The sequence below is a fragment of the Puntigrus tetrazona genome, chromosome 23 (genome assembly GCF_018831695.1).
Source record: "Puntigrus tetrazona isolate hp1 chromosome 23, ASM1883169v1, whole genome shotgun sequence".
In the NCBI taxonomy this organism is placed as follows: Eukaryota; Metazoa; Chordata; class Actinopteri; order Cypriniformes; family Cyprinidae; genus Puntigrus; species Puntigrus tetrazona.
Window position 1 is genome coordinate 15,787,369 of NC_056721.1, and position 25,215 is coordinate 15,812,583.

Below are 25,215 nucleotides of genomic sequence, written 5' to 3' on the forward strand. Positions count from 1 at the left end.
ATACAAATCTAATAAAATAAAATGAAATAAAATTATAAGTGCAACATTTGGAAACTAAATCAAACATTACAAAACTTTGGATTTATATTTAATCAAAAAGAGTGAAACCAAATACTACAAAACTGTATGATTCATTTAAATAAAAATAAAGTGTAAAAGCATAATTTAGCAGTAAATTCAAAAGCTAAAAATTTCGAATACCACAATATTTAAAACTTTATATAAAATAAAATAAAATTTTTCTGAAATAAAAATACAGTAAAATTTTTAAGTAAAATCAAATATCACAAAACAAATTACATATAATCTATAATTTATAATTTTTAAATATATATATATTTTTTAACAAAATATATTTTTAAAGTGTTAAAAAAATATAAGTGGTATTTATTTTAAGTTTTTTTAATCAATTCTATATTACAACTAAATCTGTACATAAAATGTAAGCAAATGTTAAGCCAAGATCTTCACCAGTAGGACATCAACGTAAAGCTTTGGTGATTAGATACTGTGAGGCTTAGTGAGTCTAGTATTATGAGACAGGCTGATACATTGTTGAATTATCTACGTTCAATACTGCAATCCCTCAAGCAAATGCTTAAAGGAATAGTTCACACAAAAATTAAAAGTTCATTTACTCCCCCTCAAGTAGTTCTAAATATGTATAAATTTCTCTGTTCTGCCGAACACAAAGGAAGATATTTTGAAAAATGTTTGTTACCAGGCTGTTTTGGGTCACCATTGACCTCCATAGTATAGTATTTTTTTTTATTCCTACTATGGAAGTCAATGGTGACCAAAACAGCCTGGTTACAAACATTCTTTGTGTTTTGCAGAACAAAGAAATTCATACAGGTTTGGATCTACTTGAGGAGGAGTTTTAAATTTTTGGTGAACTATTCCTTACACTTACATAGGTACAATAGCTCATAGTAAAAGACCAGTCTTTCACCATACAACACTGACATACATCTTCCACCTTTTTCAGTGACCTAAGAACCAATTACTACACGTTTTTTCTTGCACATGACAATGCTGTTTCAAGGTTAAACTGCACAACTGTCTGAATGATTTTCAATTATACACAGCAAACCCTCCTCCCCCATTACAGGCACACAACATTCAGAATCATCTGTCACTATTTTCTGCTTACCAATGCGTGCATACACTGCAACACAGATTGATAGTTGGACTTATATGTACTTACAATGTATTTGCATATGGAGTTGATCCTGCAGCAGTCAACATGTAACATTGTTCTACATAAGAGCTTGTTATGATCTATAGCCAATTGCTTCGTCCCTTTATCCTTCAGCCACATGAATTAACAGTTAATTTAAGCCTCCATTACATGACCGACTCTACGGCTGATATGTGCTACACTGCAAACATTAGAAGAGCCATTACAGGAACATTAATTAAACTGTGAAAGTGACTTTAGGTAAGGTATAGAGAATGAAATGAGGTAAAGGACATACTACAGAGCAGTCAGAGGACAGGAGAAGGTTCTTTCTGCAAGCATACACTCTGAATATGACAGTAAAGTGTCAAATGCATTAGCACCATAAGAAGATATTATTTGAGGCATTGGCCTCGCCTCAAATAATATCACAGAAATTGCTTTTTACAGTGAATGAAAGTTTGAGAGACAATTCGAGAGATACTGGGAAAATTCTATGTTTGCATATGTTGAAGCTCAAACAGACATACCATGTTTGAGAGCAGCTTGTGGCATTTCCTGATTCAGTTAACCCTTCTTCTGCCAATAATTCTGTGCCCTCTTCTTTCCTATCAAATGCAAAAGAGGCGAAAAAAAAATCATTAAAATACTCAAATGGTAATTTGATGATTAATGATTAAAACACTTAGGTCAGTAAGATTTTTTCTTAAAAAAAATAAAAGAAATACAGGTTTTTTTTTTAAACATTTTGAAACAAAAAACATCACCTTCACAAAAAAAACTATTTCCTTGAGCATCAAATTAACATATTAGAATGACTTCTAAAATATCAAGTGAAACTAAAGCTGTCACCAAACAAATGAATTACATTTTAAAGTATATTAAAAAAGAAAATTTAGATTTTAAAATTACTAACATTTAATTGTGTTTTCAGTTAAATTACCACAGCCTTTCAAAAACATTTACACGTTACAGACGCCATATTTTTGAAAAAAATAAATAAATAATAATTGCCCTGTATCAGTCAAGTCATTTGAATTCTATGTGTTCAATAGAAAGACAAAAGTAGCAACTTTAGGGTTAGTAAATAATGACAGCAGTTCAATTTTAGTCCCAACTGTCCCTTTATTTTACATGAAAGATGTCAGATATTTTACAACACATATAGCCTATACATAAAAAAGACAAGAGTGAAAGAGAGAGAAAATTAGATGTAGCTCAGCTCTAGACAGCTCTATATCATCCCTCACACCCCAGACAGGCAGCGGTGCTGCAGCAGGATAATTCAATCTCTAAACTGCTCATTCTTTAGCCGCTGTCAGGGTCGTGTCTGCCTTGACATTGTAAGGCTGCTGTAATTGCATTTGCGCTGGAACCCAGAGCCACAGCATCTTCAGGCTCTATATCAGTCAGAGGAATGTGCATCTCTCTGGTCAGACTGGTCCAGAGAACCAGAAACAAGCTGATCAGACAAACAGATGGCTGCGTGGCCACCCCCACGGCACACTGAGCAAAAGACATTTGCTTTAAAGCAAACAGGCATTGTTCATGGGGACAAAGATGTCATTAGTCTACTTCAAAAACAACTATAGGCCCATATATACATATGACATTTGTATGTGTATTTTTTGTATACATAAGCTTGCCATTTTTTTTTTTTTATTCAAAAATACAGTAAAAACGTAGAATTGCAAAATATAATTGCGGTTTTAAATAGCTCTTATATATAATATAATATAATATAATATAATATAATATAATATATTTAAATGTCATTTATTCCTGTGATGGAAAGGCTGAATTTTTAACAGCCATTACTCCAATCTTTATTCATTCATAAATCATTAACACACTGATTTGTATTTTTTTAATTATTATGAATAATTCTTCTAATCAACACCATTTACTTGCAGTAGTTTTTTTGTAACGGTCTTCTAAATTTATTAAAATAAAATAATACAATTCTTTTTTTAAATGATTATTGACGTCACTGTTTTTAATGGTGACGCATGCATGTACTGTACTTTTGAAAAGGTCAAATAATGTTCCTAACACGTTTTCAAACAGTAGAGACATTCTCAGATTTGAAGGTTGGCCTTGAACTCTGAGTGACTTGAACACTGCGTTTTGCATATAATATCTAGAGAATATTATACTCATAATGTACTAAATCCATTGTGCCTGACCTACAATCTGAAGTGCCTTGAGGCTCTATTTTTGGATCTGGCAGCACAGGTTCTGACAAGCTTTGGGCCTGCGGTGGGGGGCGCTTGCTGTTTTCACTGTCACGAATTGTGTAATAGATCCATCTTCTTTAACATAGTGACATCTGTGAGAGATTTTCACCACTGATCCACTTTCAGACTTACGGCTTTGACAAACTAGAATATGGCATGTCGAGCAAAATCCCTTTCTTATGAACAATGCTATTCTTACAAAGCCTATATCCCGATATAACTGCAATAATCCTATTGCACTTTCGTTTAATGGTTATTTCTGACAGATGTAAGCATTTCAAATTCATTATACACAAATAGTAACTTATGCGGCCATCACTTTGTTACTCAGGCCGTTCGGTTATTGGCCCTGACTGATTGCGAACGCACCAAAATCCTTTGCTTACACTCTTGTGTTCACGTATGCTGCTCTTGTACTTGTTCATTGTGCGCTATTGATCAAGCCACTGTAAAACTTGTGACTAAAGCTTAGCCTGAGCCTCCTGAATAAATCACTCTATTGACCACGCACTTATCAATAAGGGTAATGACAAACATCTGTCCCCATTTTTAATGAAATCGACAAGACTTTACTGGCACTCCACCGGCAGCGGCCATTCCCAGATTGACAATCTTTTAGAGCAAAGCAGTGAAAGTAAATGGCGCAAGCGTCTGCAACCGATGCTGTAAATCGAAAGGAGTATTTATTTCAAGACTTGAGCTTCTATTCAAGCAATGACTGAAAAGAATGCTTGGTTTTAAGGCCATCAACCATCAGATGGTCTGTGAGAAACAAAAGAAATAAATATAAAATGGTAAAACGAGGCCGCTTCTCGCTGACGGTTTCCTGTCCAGACAGCAAGCTCATGTTCCACTGCCTGTCTGTAACAATAGCAGCCAGCTGACGATACGCTTCACCGGAGATGAGATCCAAGCATATAATACCAGTGAGATCAATAGACGGGCCGCTTTTCTGCATATCGTTCTAATGAAGAGCTTGTTGCAGTACGTCAGCGCGGTGGACCGTGAGATGGCATTTGCATGCATCTCTGTAAGACAAGAAACGCCAAACGCCTGTCTGCGTTGATGGTCGATACTTCTCGTCTGAGACCACTTCCCTTTAATGATCATCTTCCACTATTTAACTCTAATATCAGCAGAATATGCATATAGGAGGAGAACAATCACCTTTTCGTCAGGTGACAATGAGAAGAGAGTCAATAGCTCTTCCTATAATAAGCATTGATCACCAAGCACATATGAAGTCCCTTTATCACGCAGAATTGGCTGAAAAGGTTTTCTCAGATAAAATAATGCAATATAAACACAGCTAGAGGCAGCAGGAAAATGCCGATATTACACATTACTTTAATAACTCTCTCCATAGAGCCTGCATAGCAGAACAATGGACATATCAGATTGCATTGTGGGTCAGAGAGGCTGAAACACAAAAGTGCAATCACCAAGACCGCACCAAATGATACAGACTCTGAATAAAAGGAATTTTTTTATATAAGAAAAGCCAGTGTGAAAAATGCACTCTACATAAACCAGTTGGATTTATTGTATTTCATAACCCTACCTGATTTGGTTTAACCATTTACAATTTTCAAGCTGGGATTTTAAAAGGCAAAACCTTTTCATTTTCATGGATTTGTAAAGTTGACAGATTTAAGACGCTCCTTGTTCGATCTCTATATGGAATAAGACTCGAATACAAGTCTAAAGTGGAAATCTGCCATAAAGCTCGCCCAAGCATCTTCGGGGATTCACTGTCACTCTCAACTGGGTTCTCAATTCATTTAGAGGATGAAGCCCAACACACAATGAAAAACTCATAAAGCACAGCACCCCCTCAAATATATCCACGCAGGAGAAACCAGAAGGCTTTAAAAGTACAATTTCATTATAGCATGCTTTATGACCTTATGTGTCTCTACTGCACTCAATTTGTTTTTATCTCGAACAGAAGCATCAATTTGTTTTTACCTCAAACCAGAGCCTCTTAAAAAAAAAAAAAAAAAAACATGTACATACAATTATAAACCTGTATAGTGACCAAAACCACCCAAGCACAACCAACGGCACATTTGAGCCTGCAATGCCTCCAACCAAATAGTTCAGATAACTGCATGACTCAGGAATGTATATGGTTCAGATACGTGTTCAGTGAAGTCTGCCACACCTAACCCATCACAGAGAGCACTGCACAGCATCTTATCACAGCGCAAATACTGCAGAGTCCAAACGTAAAAGCCCTCAAACCAATTCCCTCACAAAAGGCTTTGTAACAAACACACCAAGGTCAAAGAACGGCCACAAAGACGGCTTACTGTCAACGATGCATCATGTTGCTGAGCCACACAAGTATGGCTGCATAATGGTCTGAACACAGATAATTAAATAACATGACAGTGTAGGAAAATACTTTCAAAAACATCAAAGACTGCACTCTAAAAATGCAATTTAAGGAAAATACATTCAACAAACGTTTTAGCTAATAGCCTGTTTTGAGAAATTTTATTAAGAATTATCAGGTGTTCGCGATTTAATTACAAAGGACGTTTTCTGACAGAGCAGACTGTTGTTGTTTTTAGAAAATAGATATAATAACCTTGACAGTCTAATTCGTCAATCCTCCATGTAGAGAACTGACAATATTTGACAAAACAATAATTATAGCAGAACAACGCTTGTGTATTTCACCAGGATCAAACACTGTCTTAGGATCAGGTGTGGAATCACAAAACTCTTGTAAACTTTATTTTTCCATTTACGACTAAAGCAGATGAATAGTCCTCCTCACTCCTGGCAATCCTGTTACCACAGGGATTTGTTCTGGCAGCCCTGTAAAAGATTAGTCCTCCAGGAGAGTGAATGGACTTGATTAGCTAGACAGCATTTTAATGGGATTGTCAGAGAGGCAACAATAAATCAGCTTTTGTGATTAAATGGCCGCTCCAGTAAAAGTTGTATGTCCACAGATCAATAATTATTGAATGTTGCTCTCGCTCACACTATGGAGGCGGTGAAACTAACCCAAAATTTTGGCAGGATAATGATTGTGACAGACGACAACCTGTGTATTCCAGTCACGCTATTGTACATACATATATGCATGAGAGGGTCTGTGGGTGTCAAAGAAAAAGAAAAAGGCACTATACCACAAAAAGAAAATTTAAATAAAAAGTAATGCATAATCATAAATATATATAACAAACACAATTTTTTTAGATATAAAAAACCCCAAAAAAGGCCATTTAAAGAATTTTACTAGGATTTGTAATGAATAAATGAATACATGACCGAATACATAAATACATACCATAAAAGTGGCCCATATGACTCAGCATCTCAATTAAAGGGGTATAGGACCCAAAAATGTAAAATCTGGCAATAATTACTCACCCTCATGTGTTTCCAAACCCGTAGACCTTGATCTTGTGAACACAAATGAAGATATTCTTGGTGAAATCTGAGTGGTTTCTAACCCTGTACAGACAGAAACACAAGTCCCAAAAAGTTAGTAAAGATATTGTTAAAACGGTCCATGTGACATCAGTGGTTAAACCTACATTTTATGAAACTCAGATAAAATAAAAATAATGCATTTATTCAACTTCACTGTCTTCTCTTTCCTGTCAGTCTTTTGATTTATATTTTTGTAATTGTTTGTTAACGAGAATACCACAATGTAGACTGACAGAAATTTGGCCGTCTGAGAAAAATGTTAAAAAACCCACACAGTGTGAGCCCGACATAAGTCATTATTTTTGTTTTGCCTACACAGAAATTATTTGCATAGCTTCATAAAATTAGGCTGAGCCTGTGATGTCATATGGACTATTTTAATGATATCCTTACTGCCATTCTCAGCCTTAAAAGTGGTAGTTGAGAAGATAAACAAAGGTCTTACAGGTTGGAACGACATGAGGGACAGTAATTAATGACAGTGCTTTCATTTTTGGGTGAACCAACCCTTTAAACTCTTCAAAGTAATTGTTCAGTCACGTCCCACTGCATACCTGAAAAGAGCAAAATAATTTTACAGTTTACCATTTTCTCTCAAGGACATTTTGTCCTCGTATGGAGAGCAGCTCAGATGAGTTTATTACGAGGTTATGCTGGCCTCTAAACCTTACGCATTACTATTTATAACAAGAAAAACTAATATCAGAATATCTCATCAAAATAAAAGCAAAGAATAGTGAGTGAACTGATGACAGATGATTCACTAGTTATCTCTTTGTTAAGAAACAACAGCGATATTAAAAGGTCTCTCGTTACTGATTTTCCTTCCCGATGGGAGAGTTTCCAGCAATGTTGTCCAAACTGCCGTGTGGAGGTCATCGTATGGAGAGTGTCTTTCTGTCTCTGGTCTGTTGGTTGTAATTAGGTGTTTAGAGGACAGACTGAACTCCAGACTGCATCAGTCTACTTCTGCATTCCTTCAGCTTTGATAGTACGCTTTCCCCACGTCTGCCCCTCATCATCCTATCACACAGCCCTCCCTCCGCCTGTCCTCCCCTCAGCACGCAGGAATCCTTCAGCTCTGGACAATGTTTCATTTCCCCCAAGCCTAGTCCGTGATAGCTTAATGGCCCCGCACTGAAGAAAACATGCAAGGAGAGAATGACAGGGGAGTGAGTCAACATAGAAGTCATTTTCCATATTATTGTTCCCATTTAAAAGGGATCTGGTCTGTTTGGAGAACTGTCAGACGAAATTGCTAATACAACAGAGAATTTGGAAGCTTGTAGGAAGAAAGGCCTGTGATTTTAATTGTCACAGTGAAAGCCTGCGAGATGATGCCGTTCACACAAGGCCAAGTGAGAATGGGGTTTGCCAAAAGATGGAAAGAAAAAAACACTTCAAATTCAATATATTATTGTACAGAGCATGGCTTCATTGGTCAACCATTCATTTAAAAAATGCACACAAGGGGGCTAACAATGAACGCAGAAAAACAACACAGCTTCAGCCAGGTAAACACCACAATGGAACATTTGATCACTGTTGTTCTCTCTATGCCTGCTGTTTGCAAGGCCTTTATTTGGACAGATTTGTTATAACACGTTGTTGTGTTTTTGTTTATGGTTTGTTTTGTTGCTATATGCTTTTGTTTTGCACACCATGTATTTTCTGGTTCTTTTATATCATTTATATCAAGTTAGAAATAGGAGACTGCAGACATTAATTGAAGCATGTTTCACCTCAGCATAAAGCTGTCAAGCATGTAAACTGTTAGCATACAACATCATTTTCAGCAAGGTCAAAGGTATACGAGATCAACTAATTATGTCAAACAGATAAATAATATTGTAATGTTAATATCTATTTTGATGGTAATTGTTTATCATGGTTATCAAGAAAATTTTAACATATAGATAGCTATGAATTTAACGCCAATCCAAACCCAAATATTTTTTTCTACTACCACCAAATTATTTTTCATTTACAAAGGTCATACAGCAATTTAATTGTTTGTGCTGGAAACCATCTACAATAATAATTAATACATTTATTACTAATATTATTGTTAATAAGAAAAATGGTCCATTATTATCACAACCACTAACACTAATTATTTTACCAGTTAACAAAGTAACTGATAAGGTTTACATTAACTCATTACAGCTAATTATCATATGTTTTAAAAAGGCATTGATCGTGGATATTAAAGCATAAAATCAAATGAACACATAAAAACATTATTTTGAAACAGTAAAATAAAAATCATATGATCTTTACAGGCAACTAGTTTAAGAGATATCTTCCATAGCCTTTTAAGATGTCTCAGCCTGACTCTTCATCTGATAACAAGTCAGTACAGACTGCTTGGTTTATGAGATTTGCTAGCATAACTCTGAATACAGAGCTTGCAGAGACTGACCCTGAACTGTGTTCATACAATTGAGCCTGTGGAACGATCTGGAGGAGGAGGGGCTAGGGGGTAATCACATGTGTTGTGGATATTTCTTATTATGAAGCTCGGCAGTGCAGATGTTGTAAAAGGTAATGGCTTTTTGTTAGAACAGCTGGGGCAGCTTCAACTGTCCACATCTCAGTGCCTCTACTATCAAGGTTATCCTTTTTCTGCATTCCTCCTATTGGGCGATCTATATTGCAATCTCCTCACATTCAGTATTTGTTTACGCACAGTGTCAAACAGCGCTCTTATAACAAAAGCAGAAACAGGTACTTGCTAATTCCACAGACTGTGTTTGAATACTGAGGAAAGTCACCTGCTGATCTACTATTTCATTGGCTCCCATTCCAGTGCTCCAGTTCCTATTTAAACCCATACGCTGTACTGGATACGGACACCCAAGCCTGGCCCGACTGCTCGTGTTGTCTTACTTTCTCTGGTTTCGGTTTCAGTTTCAGCTGCAGTCAGCTTCATTCAAAGCCCTCCTCTGTCCAAATTGAAGCGTCACAATGCACTAGGCCACTGTGTCTGGAATGAGGTCGTGTGCTTGTCTAAATGTACCTGACATTTGCTGTTATGTAAGTGGGGTTGTGTAGCCAGTCAATCAATGTGGATGCTACTTATCTGACATCCATCAGCTGTAACACTGAGTTAACAAACTATAAATTATACATTATTAATCCAAATAAGACGTGCAAAGATAATGATACTGATATGAACCATTATGTAAAACTAAACTGCGTGTCCAGGCGAAACTCACTGCAATGACACTACTATAGTTGTTATACTTCTATAGATTCTTTTTCCAAATAAAATACATGTGAAATTTCAGATCCTGGATATGGATAAGGTCCCTCCTGTAAAGCAATATTTTAAACGTTTTATCCTCCAGTAGATGTAAAAATCAAGCAAACTGTTAAAGAAAGATGTAAAAGGAAAAAGGTTAATAACTTTTTTTATGACGCAAAACTGGGGGTCGCCACCATTTATAAATTATATGGATATGGCATCCGGTCTCATCCACGTCCACCTTTTTCTAGCTGTACAAATCAGTTTGTTTTGCTGCTTGATTGAAAATGTGTGTATCCTATCATTATTTTAATGTATTATCTTAATTATTAACACATAATGGTGTCTAGTACTAGATGGTGTCTAGTTTTACCGTTTACCGCACATTATTATTTTCCTTGTTATTTCCCTATAGAGTCTAACAAACCGGAAGCCTCACCCATAGGATTACTTCTGTGTTCAGGAAAAAAGTGAATAATGCTTTACATGTCAAAATTGTGTAGAAAACATTTCCATCCTAAAAAAAACATTTCTGTTAAAAAGCAAAATGCATTTTGAATACATTTTTTAAACAATATAAATATATTTAAATATAGACTTAAATCTATATACGTAACATATTTTTTATATATTTTAAAATGTACTTATATATTTTTGCCATATTGGATACATTATATGAATTTTTTAAATCGTCCAAACCTTTAACAATGGTGGCACTAATAGCAGTTGTAATTCAACTGTTTTAACATTCTGTTTTGATCATCTGTGAATATTTTTGCACTTCTTCACAGTTACAAGAACATGAACGTCTGCTAAAAACATTTCAGCCAACATTTCAGTCTGTTCTTTGCTTCACTTTCACAGCTAATGGAGGCCCCAGCCGTGTCAGGACATGCAGCAGACGGCCTGTCTGATGCTGAACACTGGCCTAAAGGGAAGCATGAACCAGTCACACAAGTCTAGAATGTAAAATCTTTCTGTCACTTTCTGTCCTTCTCTTTATACCATTGTCTTTGTTGTTTCTCCCCCCCCTCTTTCTACCTCTCTAACAATCCCTCTACAAAGCCAACATTTCTCCACTCCTTCCCTCCATCCCAGAGAGAGATAAGACAGAGTGAAGCCTTGCTGACAGACTCTGTTAAATATTTATCCTGGTGTGAAGAGAGAAGTGAGCAGAATGTCTTCTACATGTGCTTCTGTGGGTCTGCCTGGTTCACTCAGGTCCTCTGTCCTAGAGTATGTTTATTTATCGTCTGTTTCAACACAATTCTATCTCTTATAAAGAGACATTTATGATAAATAAGATTTTATAATAAAAAAATATGGTGTAATATTTTATATGATCTATATCTAACTGTCTATCTATCTATATAGTATATAGCTACATTTTCTAACATAAATGTCGCAATGCTGGGCTACAACCATAATCACATGACTCACAAAGCTCTTGAATGTCTGACCACTATATAACACCTCCAACTCACCTTCATTCACACCAGAAGTACTAGAGTTTGTCAGAACCACTTCATTTCTCTTCGTCACTTGCTTTGTATTTTCCCTCTGAAACACGAACAACATGCACTCTAATTTAAACAAACACACACAGATGGGCCACTGTTGTTACAGTGTGTGTGTTAGCCCTGGGCCACATGAACCAGCAACGCTGTACACAGATGCCACCTTTCCTGTGATCCACATCCCATTAAAGGAAGTCAGGCTGGTGCCCCAATCAACAGATCACCTTTTCAAAAGTGTCTTTGTTCCCTGAGCCACAACAGCTGGGAACAATTAACTGCCAGTACACAGCAGTAAGGGTTGCCAGTCAGTGTATTAAAGTGCCTGGCTAAGCAAGCGAGCCTCAACTTCCATGCTGAAGCAGTAAATCAGTCCAACACAGTTGATTTTTTTGCCAAAAAATAATTATTTCAATAGCTAACTCACCTGTGCGGCGCAACGCGCAATATGTTTAGCTTTACACAACATTTCAATCACACTGCACGAAAGATACAAAGTTTCTGGGACTTTTCCAAAGTCCTTGAATTTGAAACCCAAAAGTCTTTATTGAAGTTTTCCCCTTGAAAAGCCTTATGGCTGACAGCAATAAAGCATTGCAGTCTGACTTCAATCAATGGTGGACTGTCTTGAACCCCTTAAGTCCTTAAGAAAGGGAGGCAAGCTGAGAAATCAATTTGCAATTTACATGAGCGGCAGTGTGTTGAAAACAGGCTAAAAGCTATAGCTTAGAAGAGCCGGTGGTAATTAGAGGCCTCTCACTACAAACGCTGCTGGATTGGCCAATCAATGGTGCTCAGGACAGTTCTGGCTATCTGCAAGACTGTCGCTCATATGCATGCGGTGGTCAATAAGCTGAAAGGTATCAACCAAGGAGAAATGACTACAGTTGAGTGTGTGAAAACTTGTCTATAATGAGATTTCCCATGGAGAGAAACAGGGTGGAGGAGAGAAAGAGACAAAAAGACAGCGAGCGAGTGAACTGGGTTGTGAAACGATAAAGGATGCAAAATATAGTGAGAAAATCTGATTTAAAAAGCTCAAAATTCTAAATGTTAAATTTACTTCAAAACATTCAAAAAGCAGATTTTAAAATATGACACTGGACCACAAAAGCAGCCCTGAGGGTTGATTTTTTTTTTTCAAATTTCCCTTGTATGGTTTGTTAGGACAATATTTGGCTGTGATATAAGTCTTTTGAATATCAGGAATCTAGCAGCTCAAAAAAATCTAAATACTGAGAAAATAAACTTTACATTTGTCCGCATGAAGCTCTTAGCAATAAATATTACTAATCAAAAATTAAAGTTTGATATATTTAAAGGAAGGACATTTACGAAGTATCTTCATAGAACATGATCTTTACATAATATCCTAATGATTTTTAGCAAAAAAGAAAAATATACAATTTTGAACCATACAATGGACCCTTGATACTTGAATGGTTTTGTGGTCACAAATGTTATTTGAACCAAACTTTTAGATGTAAAGTGGAAAATATAAGCCCTCCAGTTTTTAAAAAATGACATTTGAAATGTTTTGAAAACATTTTCTTTAAGCACTTTAAAATATTTTTTATATTTGTACATTACATATTTTAAATACTAAATACATGTATTCATGTAATATAATTTAAAAAAATACTTTTTGATCATTCTAAGTGTTAACAACTTATATGCACGCACTGAGCTGAAGGGAGCTTCTCTGATTTTGCTTTCTTTTTCAGAACAGAAAGAAAGGCTGGCAGAAAAGGAGCAGATTTAAAGGGTTAAATGCTGGAAAAATAGCAGCGAGGGGACAAAAGGACCATTGTGAGATGCAGAAGTCTCCCCGGAAAGGAGAGAGAGGGAAGAAAGGCACCACTCGCCGGTCCCCTCTCTCCATTGTGAGTGGACGGAGTGCAGCCACGCATGACAGATGTCCTGCCCATTGTCCCCCATCAGCCTCCTCTCTGCCTCCTGGCCTTACTGAAATTCCAAGAGACGCGTTCTGCGTGCGTGAGAGTGTGCGCCTTTGCATGAGCGTGTTGCCTTGAGTCCGTGTGGAGCCGTGTGCAAGGGGGGGTTTGGGGGTGTGTGAATAGGGGCTCCAAAGTCTGAAGTGCCACAGTTAGCTAAACTACTCAATACAGCTCCCACGGTCCTGTCACTCAAATGAACAAACACACACGAGAACGTGCAGCGGCGCACTTTCACAGACTTAAACCGCACACGCAAATCAACAGGCTTCAGATGAAGACCTCTACTGCCAAAAGCTATTACACACTTCTCTACAACGACGCTCACCTAAATAAGTAGTAATATTTAAACAGCAAGCGGCGGTGGCGGCGGTGTAAAGTGATATGTGGACAGGAAGCTCTGTGAAGTGGGGTGATGCACTACGTTCTCTGTTAAGAGACCCACCATGTGGCAACTCTCCAAAAGCATCCCGTCAGCTGTCAGTCAGCAGGCAACAGCACCACTGGGCACAATAGAGATGCGGAGTTAATGAGGGAAGGGGAAGAAAACAGATATTCTTGCATCTTGAACACTCCCACAACTGGTACTTTCACTCAATATTTGTAACAATTATTTAAACTGTGTCATAATTTACTAAAGACATTTTGAAGAAGCAAACAGTTTTTGGACTTTCGTGGTAGTTTAAACAGTTGGTATCTGTCTGAATACCAGCATTCTTTAAAATATCTTCTTGTATGCTCAACATGAGAAATTCGTACAGGTTTGGAACAGCATGAGGGTAAGTAACTAATGACGAAATGAACTAAACCTTTGAAAAATTGTATTGAATGTGACCTTATAATACAATGCATAGCTGCATTACTCAACATAAATAACATAAAATAAAATAGCACTGATATTTAATATACTACCTTTCAAAGGTTCAGGGTCAGAATGTTTTTTTTATTAATATTGTATTCAGCCAGGTAGCATTAAATTCATCAGAAGTAACAGCGAAGACATTTAATGTCACAAAACATTTCTATTTCAATGAATGCTGTTCCTCTAAACTTTCAATTAATTAAAAAAAATTCACAAAAATATTAAGCAACGGAATTGTTCTTAACATTGATAACAGAAAGAAATGTTTCTTTAGTGGCAAATCAGCATATTAAAATGATTTCTGAAAGATCTTGTGATCGTGACTGCTGAAAATTCAGCTTTGCCATCACTGGAATAACTTACATTTACAAAATACATTAAAATAGAAAGCAGTAATTTTAAACTGTAATAATATTTCACACTATTACTGTTTTTATTGTACATTTATCAGATAAATGCATTCTTGGTGAACATAAGATGCATGTAATTTAAAGCTAAGTGTGTAATTTCTTATTTGTAAGATGATTTGCTGTAAACTGTAAACACTATAGATCTGCAGTGCCTATTACTTCAGCTTTAAAACAAAAACATTATAGAATCATTCAAATACAATGCTAACAAGGATTAAACATTCAGCTGTGACTCTACAGAGTATCATGAGCTCTATACCAGCACTGGAGCTGTTCTCCACACTGCTGCGGACCTCGAAGGAGACAAAGACTGATGGACACAACAAAAACAGGTCACACATGCACACAACCTCTGAGACCAGCCATGGACTTTCTCAGAAGATCTTTACTGCATGACTTTCGACTTACATTAATACAAAAAACTAATATATCAGGACATTATAAAAACAACATATATGGTCATCTCTTATAGTCTCTCTTTTTCACTTAACTTCAAGTGAGGAGAATACACAATACATGATGGATTATTGGAAAACTTCACCTCTATAGATTTCAGATCAATAGATCAATGAGTGGGGGGCCACTGCCAGCCCACATGCATCTCTAATTTTTGTTAAAGACCCTGACGATTTGTTGGCTCTTGTAATGTTCTAATAAACACACTGTAGGGCTGTTTTTTACAAAAACAAATGTAGTTCATCTACACAGCTGTTCAAAATTTGGGGTTGTAAGCACATTTTTTTATCTGAATTGATAAAATACTTTTAAAATTTAAATTAGTGCTGTCAAACGATTAATCTGATACAAAATAAAAGTTTTTGTTCAAATAATATGTGCGATCTGTGTATATTACATTTATATAAATACACATACAGAACATAGTTTTTAAAATATTTACATGCATTTACATGTCTATATTTATATTCATATAATTTAAATTATAAATAAATCAATATATAAACAATATTTTTCTAAAATATTTATATGTGTATTAATACATGCATGATAAATATACACAGCACACATTTATATTACTCTAACAAACGTATTTTGGATTAATTGTGATTAATCATTTGACAGCACTAATTTAAATGTAATTTTAAAATGTAATTTATCACTGTGATGGAAAAGCTGAATTTTCAGCATCATTACTTCAGTCTTCATTGTCCCATTATAGTTCAGAAATCATTCATGTATGCTCAAGAAACATTAATTATTATTATCAGTTTTGCTGCTCATAAAGTTCAAGAATAGTGTTTAATTGAAATTATTTTGAAAAAAATAAAATAAAAAAAAACTCTGACCCAAACAGTAGACCTACAAAATTACCCACAAATCCAAATCCAAACTGACAAAAATACATTTGATACAGTAAAGCCATCACAGGCTGCTGTCCCCATGTGCCCTGGCATGCGTTCGTGTCTGTGCGTATGTGCTTGTGCATGTGTGTTTAAATGAATGCATGTAAACGTTTAGCCCCGTGCGCAGCGCACTATGCCTCCCAGCACGGGCTTAGGTGACCCCAGTCAAAATCAATCAGCCCCGCACAATAGGATGAGGAGCACAGGGGAGAAGCTCGGGTCAGTGACGCGTTTAATTCTTCAGTCCGATTGTCATTGTTCCAGCAGATCGGCCTTTTCTTTACAGGCCGGTAAGCCGGGTACTTCTGCCCCTTTATCGCCATGCTGCAATTATGAGTGCTCTTCAATGCATGAGACAGTGAGATGAGTGGATTAACTGCACAGGGGAAATAAATCTCATCTGCCATCCACGGCCTTGAAAATCAAATCACTATGGGCTACATGTGTGGCAGGCAGCCACTTTCATGCTGGTGCTAATTGATATCATTTTTACTCAAAGTCAACAATGACATATATATCCAGCAAGACGGTTTGTAAATGAACTTTGTTTAACTTGTTCCACTAACTGACTAACCTACAGATCTGTAGCAGTAGTCACTTTCATATTGAACATTATACTGTGTATTTAAACCATACACTTCAGAGCTACAATGCTAACATGCTAATAGGAGGGCCAGTGTAATGCAAGCGTGAATGTCTGTTATTTTGTTCCCTAGATAAGCTTTATCAGTGGTCCACAATGTTCTACAGCAATTGCCACACCTTTCCTCTCAATACTATGCCATTAACCACAAAAGTTTTCCCTGTGCTGTCCACCACAAAGTGTAGAGCTAATAAGATCTGTTTTGTTTAGCTGCGAGCGCCATTATAGCAATTTCTTGTAGCTGGCTAAAGCGACAGATTGTTAGCACCTCTCAAATAATCATTTACTACAAAGAAGAAACTCTTAAATACAGAAAATGTTACTAAATACTAAATAAAATCAGGTTGAACACAGTACACATAGTTACGTAAAATTACATGTACAAGCTACAGCAGGTTTTTGTGTAGTCGGACCAGTGCCTGTCAAAGTATAACTCAAATTAAATTGAATATCTGAAGGATTAAATTAAAGTGTAGTCTGATTATCGTGTTCTTGTATATTACACAAAGCTGTATAAAATTTAACTTCACCATCATTTGTCAACCTTGACTTTCATTTTGAAAGAAAATATTTGAAGGTTTTCAAAAATATTTTTGGTTGTAAAGACAAAGCTGCTCATTTTCATTTAGCTATTTTGAAAATTTTGAAAATTTACACTTTTTAGATTTAATATATTTAAATGACTTTCGTCATTACTAAAGGATGCTTTTTACTTGCAAATACATATTTCTCAGCAATGCCTGCAGAACAATATCTTAAGAGAATGAAATAACAAGAAAATGTATTATTATATACATTTCCATGACATTTTACGATTTTTTTCATTTCCGTGATTTCTTCAGATCCCTTTTAAAACGCTTTTACCCCTGCATGTTTTCCAAGACAGTGAGAATACTAGTTCATAAATAAAAAATATTTTGCTGAAGGAACAAACTAAAAATGATAGTCAGCATACAGTACATCTCAATTTAAGTGGGTTTAACATATTCTGAAGCTAGTTTCAAATCCCGTGAATGTACTTACAGTGGAATAGGTGAGAGGTAGAGGAGCAAGCAGGAAGCCTGACAGGTAAGGCGGCAGAGATCTGCTTCAATGTCCTTGATCACAGACCTTCACCTACGAGCATCATCAAACAAGACATCAGATTCCTTGTCATTATGATTCTGATATAATACTAGTTATAACCAGGACATAGCTAAGCCACCCCGCGTTTACAACATCACTTTTCCAACACAACTTCTCTTACCCACTTAAGCAAAAGACTGTGACTCTTAGTGTTTCATTGTTTCACTCTTGATTTCAGTCCCCTCCAACACTTCACTGGGTCAAGTGATGGGTCATGGGTTAACAGGATTTCAGCTCAAAAGGGTGTGCAGTGTCTTCTCTCACAACTAGAGGAAAAATCTGAAAGACATGACCGACCTTGGATGATATTACAAGTGAGTTTTGTTTAAAAAATGAAATGCTTTTTTTAAACCAAGGACGATAACGATAAGGAGTCCTCTGTAACTGCAACAGAAACTACTGTAAATGCTTCCCGTTTATAGAGCTTTTAAAGATGCTTTAGTGTGGGCGCTAATATAGTAAGCATTTAGTCATCGTTCTTGATCTGAACAGGCTATAAGAGGTCCTTCTACTCCAATTCATTTCATTTCTATCCCTAAGATGTGACCTTGGGATGCACCGGCTCTTCAGTTAGGGGCAGGGCTTCACGAGTCTGTTCATTTGCGAGATCATTCGAACCTGAGACAATAGTTCAGCTGCCCACTGCATGCGGAACGTGGCCCCCACCCCCAACCAAATGAATCCAGGCTTTTTTTCCTTTCCAAAGCATTGTCCGCATTTTATGATCTCGTCATTTTCATCTATCTGACCTCTTCGGCAGACTCCTGGACCACCGTGCCTCTTCGGATTTCAATAAATCTTTCTGGCCGAGAGATCTTCGCCGTTTTATTTACACAGTCCAAAACCCGAAAGGTTTTTTAACCGCTGAACCGGGGGGAGAGAGCGGGAGGGTGAAAGGTGAGAACAGAACAGGAGGAGATGACAGAAAAGGAAGGGTGTGAGTTTAGCGAGGAAAGAAGGAGGAGATGTGAAAAGCGAGCTTCCAAGCGTTGTTATGATAGGAGCCGTTCTCTCTAGGCCAGCGCGCGCGTGTGTTGCTGTGTGTTCGCCGGACCGCAGGCTTCGGCAAGAAAGGGCCCCATTCAGCAGGCTTGCCCAGATGCTCGCCTCAGCTCCACACTCCTTCAGGCTATGGCAGGGAGCAGGGGAGCGAAGAGGGGCCACAACAGGAAAAAGAGATCGGAATCTGATATCCTATCATTAACAGGCCAAATAAATGGAGAAAAAAAGGCTCGGCTAAACTATTGACCTCAGTTACAGTGTTTATTGGCAGGAACATTAGCAACAAAGGTGTAATTAGCTCACAGCTCTGGCCATGAAACAGCATCTGGAGAGAAACCAATGAAACTACTCCAGGCTCTAAAACATGTTTACTTGAAAAGAAGCCATATCTTTTTTCAGGGCTGCCTGAACACATGAAAGAGTCGACAATAATTGTTTCTTTTGAGCCAAAAAGTAACCTGATTTATTATTTTAAATAATATTATTTTACAAACACAACTTGGTCAATAAATGTCCCCAACGAATATCTGCGATGTGTAAAAATGTAAAAAGCATTAAAAATGCAAATCATTCAATGAAATAGAAATAACTTGGCGAGACCACGTGTAGATTTTAAAAAGAGTTTTCCTTTTCCTTGAGTGGACGCTCTTTACTGACCCAGTTATGGAAAGCAGATAAAAAATAATATCAAATTAAAAACAGCCACCAACCATTTCACCTTGTCTGCTACTGGACAACATGGGATTTATTATTCAGGAAGATTCAATAATAAAATAAGTTGTGGGCACAATTCAATTAAGCAGAATCTTCTTTTTTTGACATATTCAGATCAGCGTACTCGAAGAAAGGTGACACGGGAAAATAATGCAGAAATCTGTATCCACTAGTCCACCTCTGACATCTACAGAGTGACCGCCACATAGTGACCCCCACACAACACACCATTCTTTTCCTATGCATTTTAAGGGCTGGGCTATGAGAATATATCAAATAGAAATAGTAATTTAGGCATGCAGTCCCTGGGGGACAGGCCAGGACGAGAAAGCATGGAGCAGAGTGGGACCTGTCCACACAGCCCTGAATAATACATGCAGTCTGCTTATTACAAATCTAGCAAGGACATCCAGGCGCCGCGTGCTAATATTGCTATACCCCCTCTCTCTCTCTCTCTCTCTCACACACACACACACACACACACACACACACACACAAATGCAAATACAAGCACAAGCAAACACAAACACAAGTGCTATGTAGTAATGAATACATATGCATGAACACCTGGACTGCACAACATTCTTTTAGTTGTATAAAGTAGAAACACAATGAGAAGAAAATACAGAAACAAATTCATTATTAATTAATACCTCAACCAGTAATGACTTTGACTGGGGTACAAGACAATGGAGGAAATGCACTCAATATTTCATGAGATGAATTAAACATCCATGGCAATTTGGCATACACTTTTCCAGCTCTACGTTTACAGTAATAACAGACTCATGAATTTGAATCAGTCATTAAGTACGGGGCCTTGGCTGGACAAGTGGAACAGCTAAATAGAATTGAAGAGGTAGCGTAAAACTAAGAAAAACTATGCCATCTTCAGATATTTGAATGAACTGCAACCATAAACGCGACAACTCGCTTTCATGACAAATACAAGGCTGAAAGCCTATATGTTATGAAACCTCGCTTATACAAAACAACGTGCTGTACACCGTTTAAATGATATAAAACAATTAAAAAAACATGTAAATGTGCGAAACGTTATTACCTTATGTTAGTAAGACAATCAGTTAAATAACGCCCCCTTGTGGGAGTTATAGGTATTACCGGCCTAAATTTGAACTTTTTAATATTTTGACATGAATTTTATAACTATTTGTCTTGTAATAGTCCCAACTTCAAATTCGCGCGTATACGTATTTTATTTACAAAACGACAAGAGGTACGCAGCCTATAATCAATAATGTGGATAATTATTGGCTCGATTAGGTGTTTTTAATCCCACTTTAAAAGCTACTTCTGTGAATAGTTCGAGCTGATTCGCAGTTTCGGCCCAACTGTTATTTTAATCAGCATCTTATTTATCAGGTCAACGAGTCAGTCGTGTAGGCTATATTCACTATAATCCTCGTTATCATTGACTAAAGTACTCCCTTTAATGTTTTAACTGTAGTAGGGTATTAATTTGGGCAGAAAATGTGGTTACCATAGTATTGTTAACGCAGGACGGACTCAAGGTGACCTACAGTACCTGAAGAGAGCTATCCGTTCGCGTTCTCAGCCTCGCTCATTTTAACGGAAATTGCTTTGTTTGTGCAACACGTGACCGGACGCTGCCATCTTTGCTGCGTTCGCCGTGAGAATATGTCATGTGACTGAAATCCGCAGATGGGGGAAAAAATAAAATAATGATAGATTGAAAGTTGTCACTGGTATTTGCGTTTTATATTGAAAAATAATGGCTTGCGATGTTAATGTTTTTAACTCAGCAACAAATTAACACAACAAAAGGATTAAAGGGCATCACAAACATTTAAATTAAGCAAAGATACAGTTCTTATGGCTTTTTGACCTTTTCCAACGTTATAGATTCTAAATAAATAATAGGCTGTTTAAAACGAGTAATAGAGTTTACTTCAATTGGCCTGATGAATATAACATTTTCTATCAATTATAGATATTTTTCTTTTGGAAAAGCCATATTCATTTCGATGACAATATACTGATCTGCTTACCAGATCAGCAACAGAACCCCTCCAGTGTTGACCGTGGATTTTGCTGTGCTCAATTGTAAGAGTTTTATTTTAAAATCCAAAGGAATTCTTAACGGAATTCGTGGTAAATGGTTGGCCTACAAATCTGAATTGTGACTGAACTGCTATATTAAACTTCAGTTTTTTGAAAAAGTTCTCCTCTTGCCTCACCTTCTGAAATCAACTCCCACACCTTGGTCTTTTTTTTTTTCTAGCTGTATAATTCAGTAATTGGCAATATACAGGGCAGTATGAAATTATACATTGTTTAGGAGTCTTTATAATTGGTCAGAAACTGGTTGATTCTCCATTGCGTAAGTTATTAAACCAAATCGACCCTTTTGTTTCTGATTTACTTGATCTTTTTAGCGTACAGATGTCTCTGTGGTTGAATGCTTTCTCCAAAGTCTTTCAAAGTAGATGATCCTAAATATCTGGGATGTAGAACAGACATTTTAGTCAAACAAGGCAGTGTTTTGCATGAAAATATCAGAAGAAATTTAAAAAAGGGTCATGACTCAGGTCTAGACTTGTTATTTGGAAACATCTGCTGTGCAGCTGGCCGAAAGACATTACACATACACAGTGGTATTTCAAGTTGAAAAGTTCATGGGGGATCCTAGCAAGTAAACCACATTTAAATAACTGGTATACAAGCCAAAACTTCCTTTTTAAAACAACCTGAAAGAGGCTACCTGACTGTACGGGACCCCTGATCATTATGAAATGAGATGTCCTTATTGAAGTGTACAACAAAAGTTTAAAATAGTTTTGTCATACTTATGACATACTAATGAAAAAGCAGTAGTTCAAGCATTTCATTTCCCCATACAAATGTGCAATGTGTTGTTCAGTAGACCATTTCTTCCATGTTATGGAGAAGCAAGCACGTTTACCACATTTGACTTAATATCTGTCAACAGATGAAATAGTTGGTATAAGCCTATTACTAAAAGGAAAAGATGTTCTCATCTCCCACCCCTTGTACAGCCCTAAATCATGTGAGAACTTTTTCATAAAAGAAACAGAATCATTTATTCACAAATAATTGCCCATTGCTAATTAATTGTCACTTTAATATAGTTGTTTAGTGATTAAAATGTATGTATCAAATATGTAAAATATCATAAATACAAGCACGCATGTGTTTATGTACGCATATTATGGCTGCCCAATAGCAAACACCTACAGTACATACGGAATGCTGAAAGTATTAACATAGTTTAACTATTTAGAGATTTATATCAGAAGTGTTTTCGGGTTCCAGACAGAACGGTTTCCTTTTCGCACCATTTTATTCAGATATGAAGGATGCAGTCACGAGAGGCACCACTAGTCGGAGCCCTTTACTTCAAAACGGTTTAACCAGCTCTCACAAAGTTGTTTTTTTAATTAACGTTAAAAAAATAAATCTTAATTTATAAATAAAATATTACATTTGATTTTCGAAGTCTTGTGGGTTCCAAATTTTAAATATCAGTTCCTACTTTTACATTTGAACGTAAAGGACGTGTCGTGCAGGCCTCTCTAAGTGCACTACTATAAATGGAACTGTGTGCAAATTTAATTTTGTGTAATCACATGTAAAGAAAAGATGGTTAGTTGCTGCCTGAATCTGTTCTATAGCTTACTAACAATCTTTTAGAAGTAACTTAATACAATAAAATCCATCACAAATAGACCTATGCATATAGGATGTGTATAAACATATCCTTACACAGTCGCCCATTCAAAAGGCCAATATTTATCACTCTTACTGGAAGACACAAATAATAAATACGCATGATTTCAGATGAATAAATGAGTATGATTCAATCTTGCAGCCTGTAGTGTGTCATTGATTTATGTAATTATTTGTACATTTCAAAAGCACACTGACAGTGACGTAAATTCAGCACTCTTTTAGTGTGCCTACAATACCCAGAGCATCCAGCAGCACCTTGTCGTTGTTTTGCCATTACGTTTGTAGTTCCGGTGCAGCTTTGACGCGGCTCAGGTGGTGGCGTGGCTTTTGCGATTGGTGGAAATCAGGGTGACTTGACAGAGATATAACCCCCCCTTCATTGATTCACTGGACTCTCTTTTTAGGTGGAGTCTGCAAGCAACAGACCATCAATCACAGCAGCTGGTCTGTAGTTTACCAAGACTGCTCCTGGCGGAATAACAGATCGACGGAGGCATAAATAACACACTTTATCATTTATCATTCAAATAAATACCTAGGATCGCTTATTCAGGAACCCATCTGAAATCAAGAGGTTTTGTTTACTTTTATGCATATAAGAACGTGCTCAAATCAGGTCGAGCAAGACCAAGAGCAGCTTCCAAGACCTGCAAACTAAAACGCACTTTTGCCATCGAAACGCCGAAAGCAAATCGTTCGATCAGGCAGGAGACATATTGACTGCATGCATGTTGTTCCTCTTTAGACACAGTTGGTGCAGGCAGTGGGCCAAACTGGGAGTGGGCTGCTGACTCAGCCACCAGTGGTGCATTCATTTATCTGCACTGCAGTGCTCCGCCGCACCCTCTCTTCTCTCTCCTCTCTCTGTCTCCACCTCGCCTCGCACACACTGAACGCGGGGGGTGAGACAGACATTTTAAGATAAAGAGCAGGTCCGTACCATGCGTGGCTGTTGCACCGATAGGATGGGGGGGTGGGATGTCATGCGTCTTAAGGTTTGGCGATGCGAGTAAAAGGAGGGAGACAACAGAAACTAGCCAGGTGACTTGCAGAAAGGCGAGCAGGGACACAAATCCTGCTTAGCTGTGAAATGGAGGAAAAGCGCGGAAAAGGTAGAAACATTTATGTTCGATTATGAGCGGTTTACCGCGCCCACGCGTCTTCTCTTTTGCTCTGGTTTATTTCCGTCCTTTTCCTTTCTGGCATCTTCGTTTAAATGCAACGGAACCCAAAAAAAGAATATTCTGACCGACTTTCTCCCAAGGAACAAAAACTGTCGTCAAGAACATTCTTGTGGTTATTTTTTCAGTATAAATGAAAGAGGTGCTGTCAAACTCCAAAATGACACTGACCATAAGATACACAGGCCGAAAATTTAGTCATTATTTACTGAAAAAACAAACAAACATATCTACCATAGCCCCACTTGGCAGTTTTATTCAGAAAGGAAGATACAATAATGTCCGTTTTGTAAAATAATCTTTCAATGAATCTTTTTGATTCCATGGCCCATCATTTTTGTTGCTGTTGTTGTTCATGATTTACTGGGTAATAGTTACATATAATAGATTTGTAATGTATATTTAATATTGGAGTGCCCATAGAGTTATACATTTGCATTAATTCAAATAAATTTTCCAGGTCTAGGAATTGCATACATAATTACATTATAGGCTTAATTGTCTTAAATTCTTCATTTTTTAAATTTGTTGTCCCTGGTTGAAAACCATCTACAGTATTAAATGTCACCGTTTCTCACTCAAAAGCTTTTGCGTTGCAGATG

The 25,215-nt window shown here is 36.9% G+C and overlaps 1 protein-coding gene across 1 annotated transcript in view; it reads right to left on the reverse strand.

Moving 5' to 3' along the window:
• Positions 1-21,156, reverse strand: part of fignl2 (fidgetin like 2) — a 48,640-nt gene extending 27,484 nt beyond the window's left edge. Inside the window, 4 exon segments of the mRNA XM_043224131.1 lie at positions 1,711-1,788; positions 6,805-8,004; positions 17,883-17,975; positions 18,106-21,156. Coding sequence (XP_043080066.1) covers positions 1,711-1,713 — 3 coding nt within the window. The 5' untranslated portion in view covers positions 1,714-1,788; positions 6,805-8,004; positions 17,883-17,975; positions 18,106-21,156.
• Positions 21,157-25,215: the final 4,059 nt, after the last annotated feature.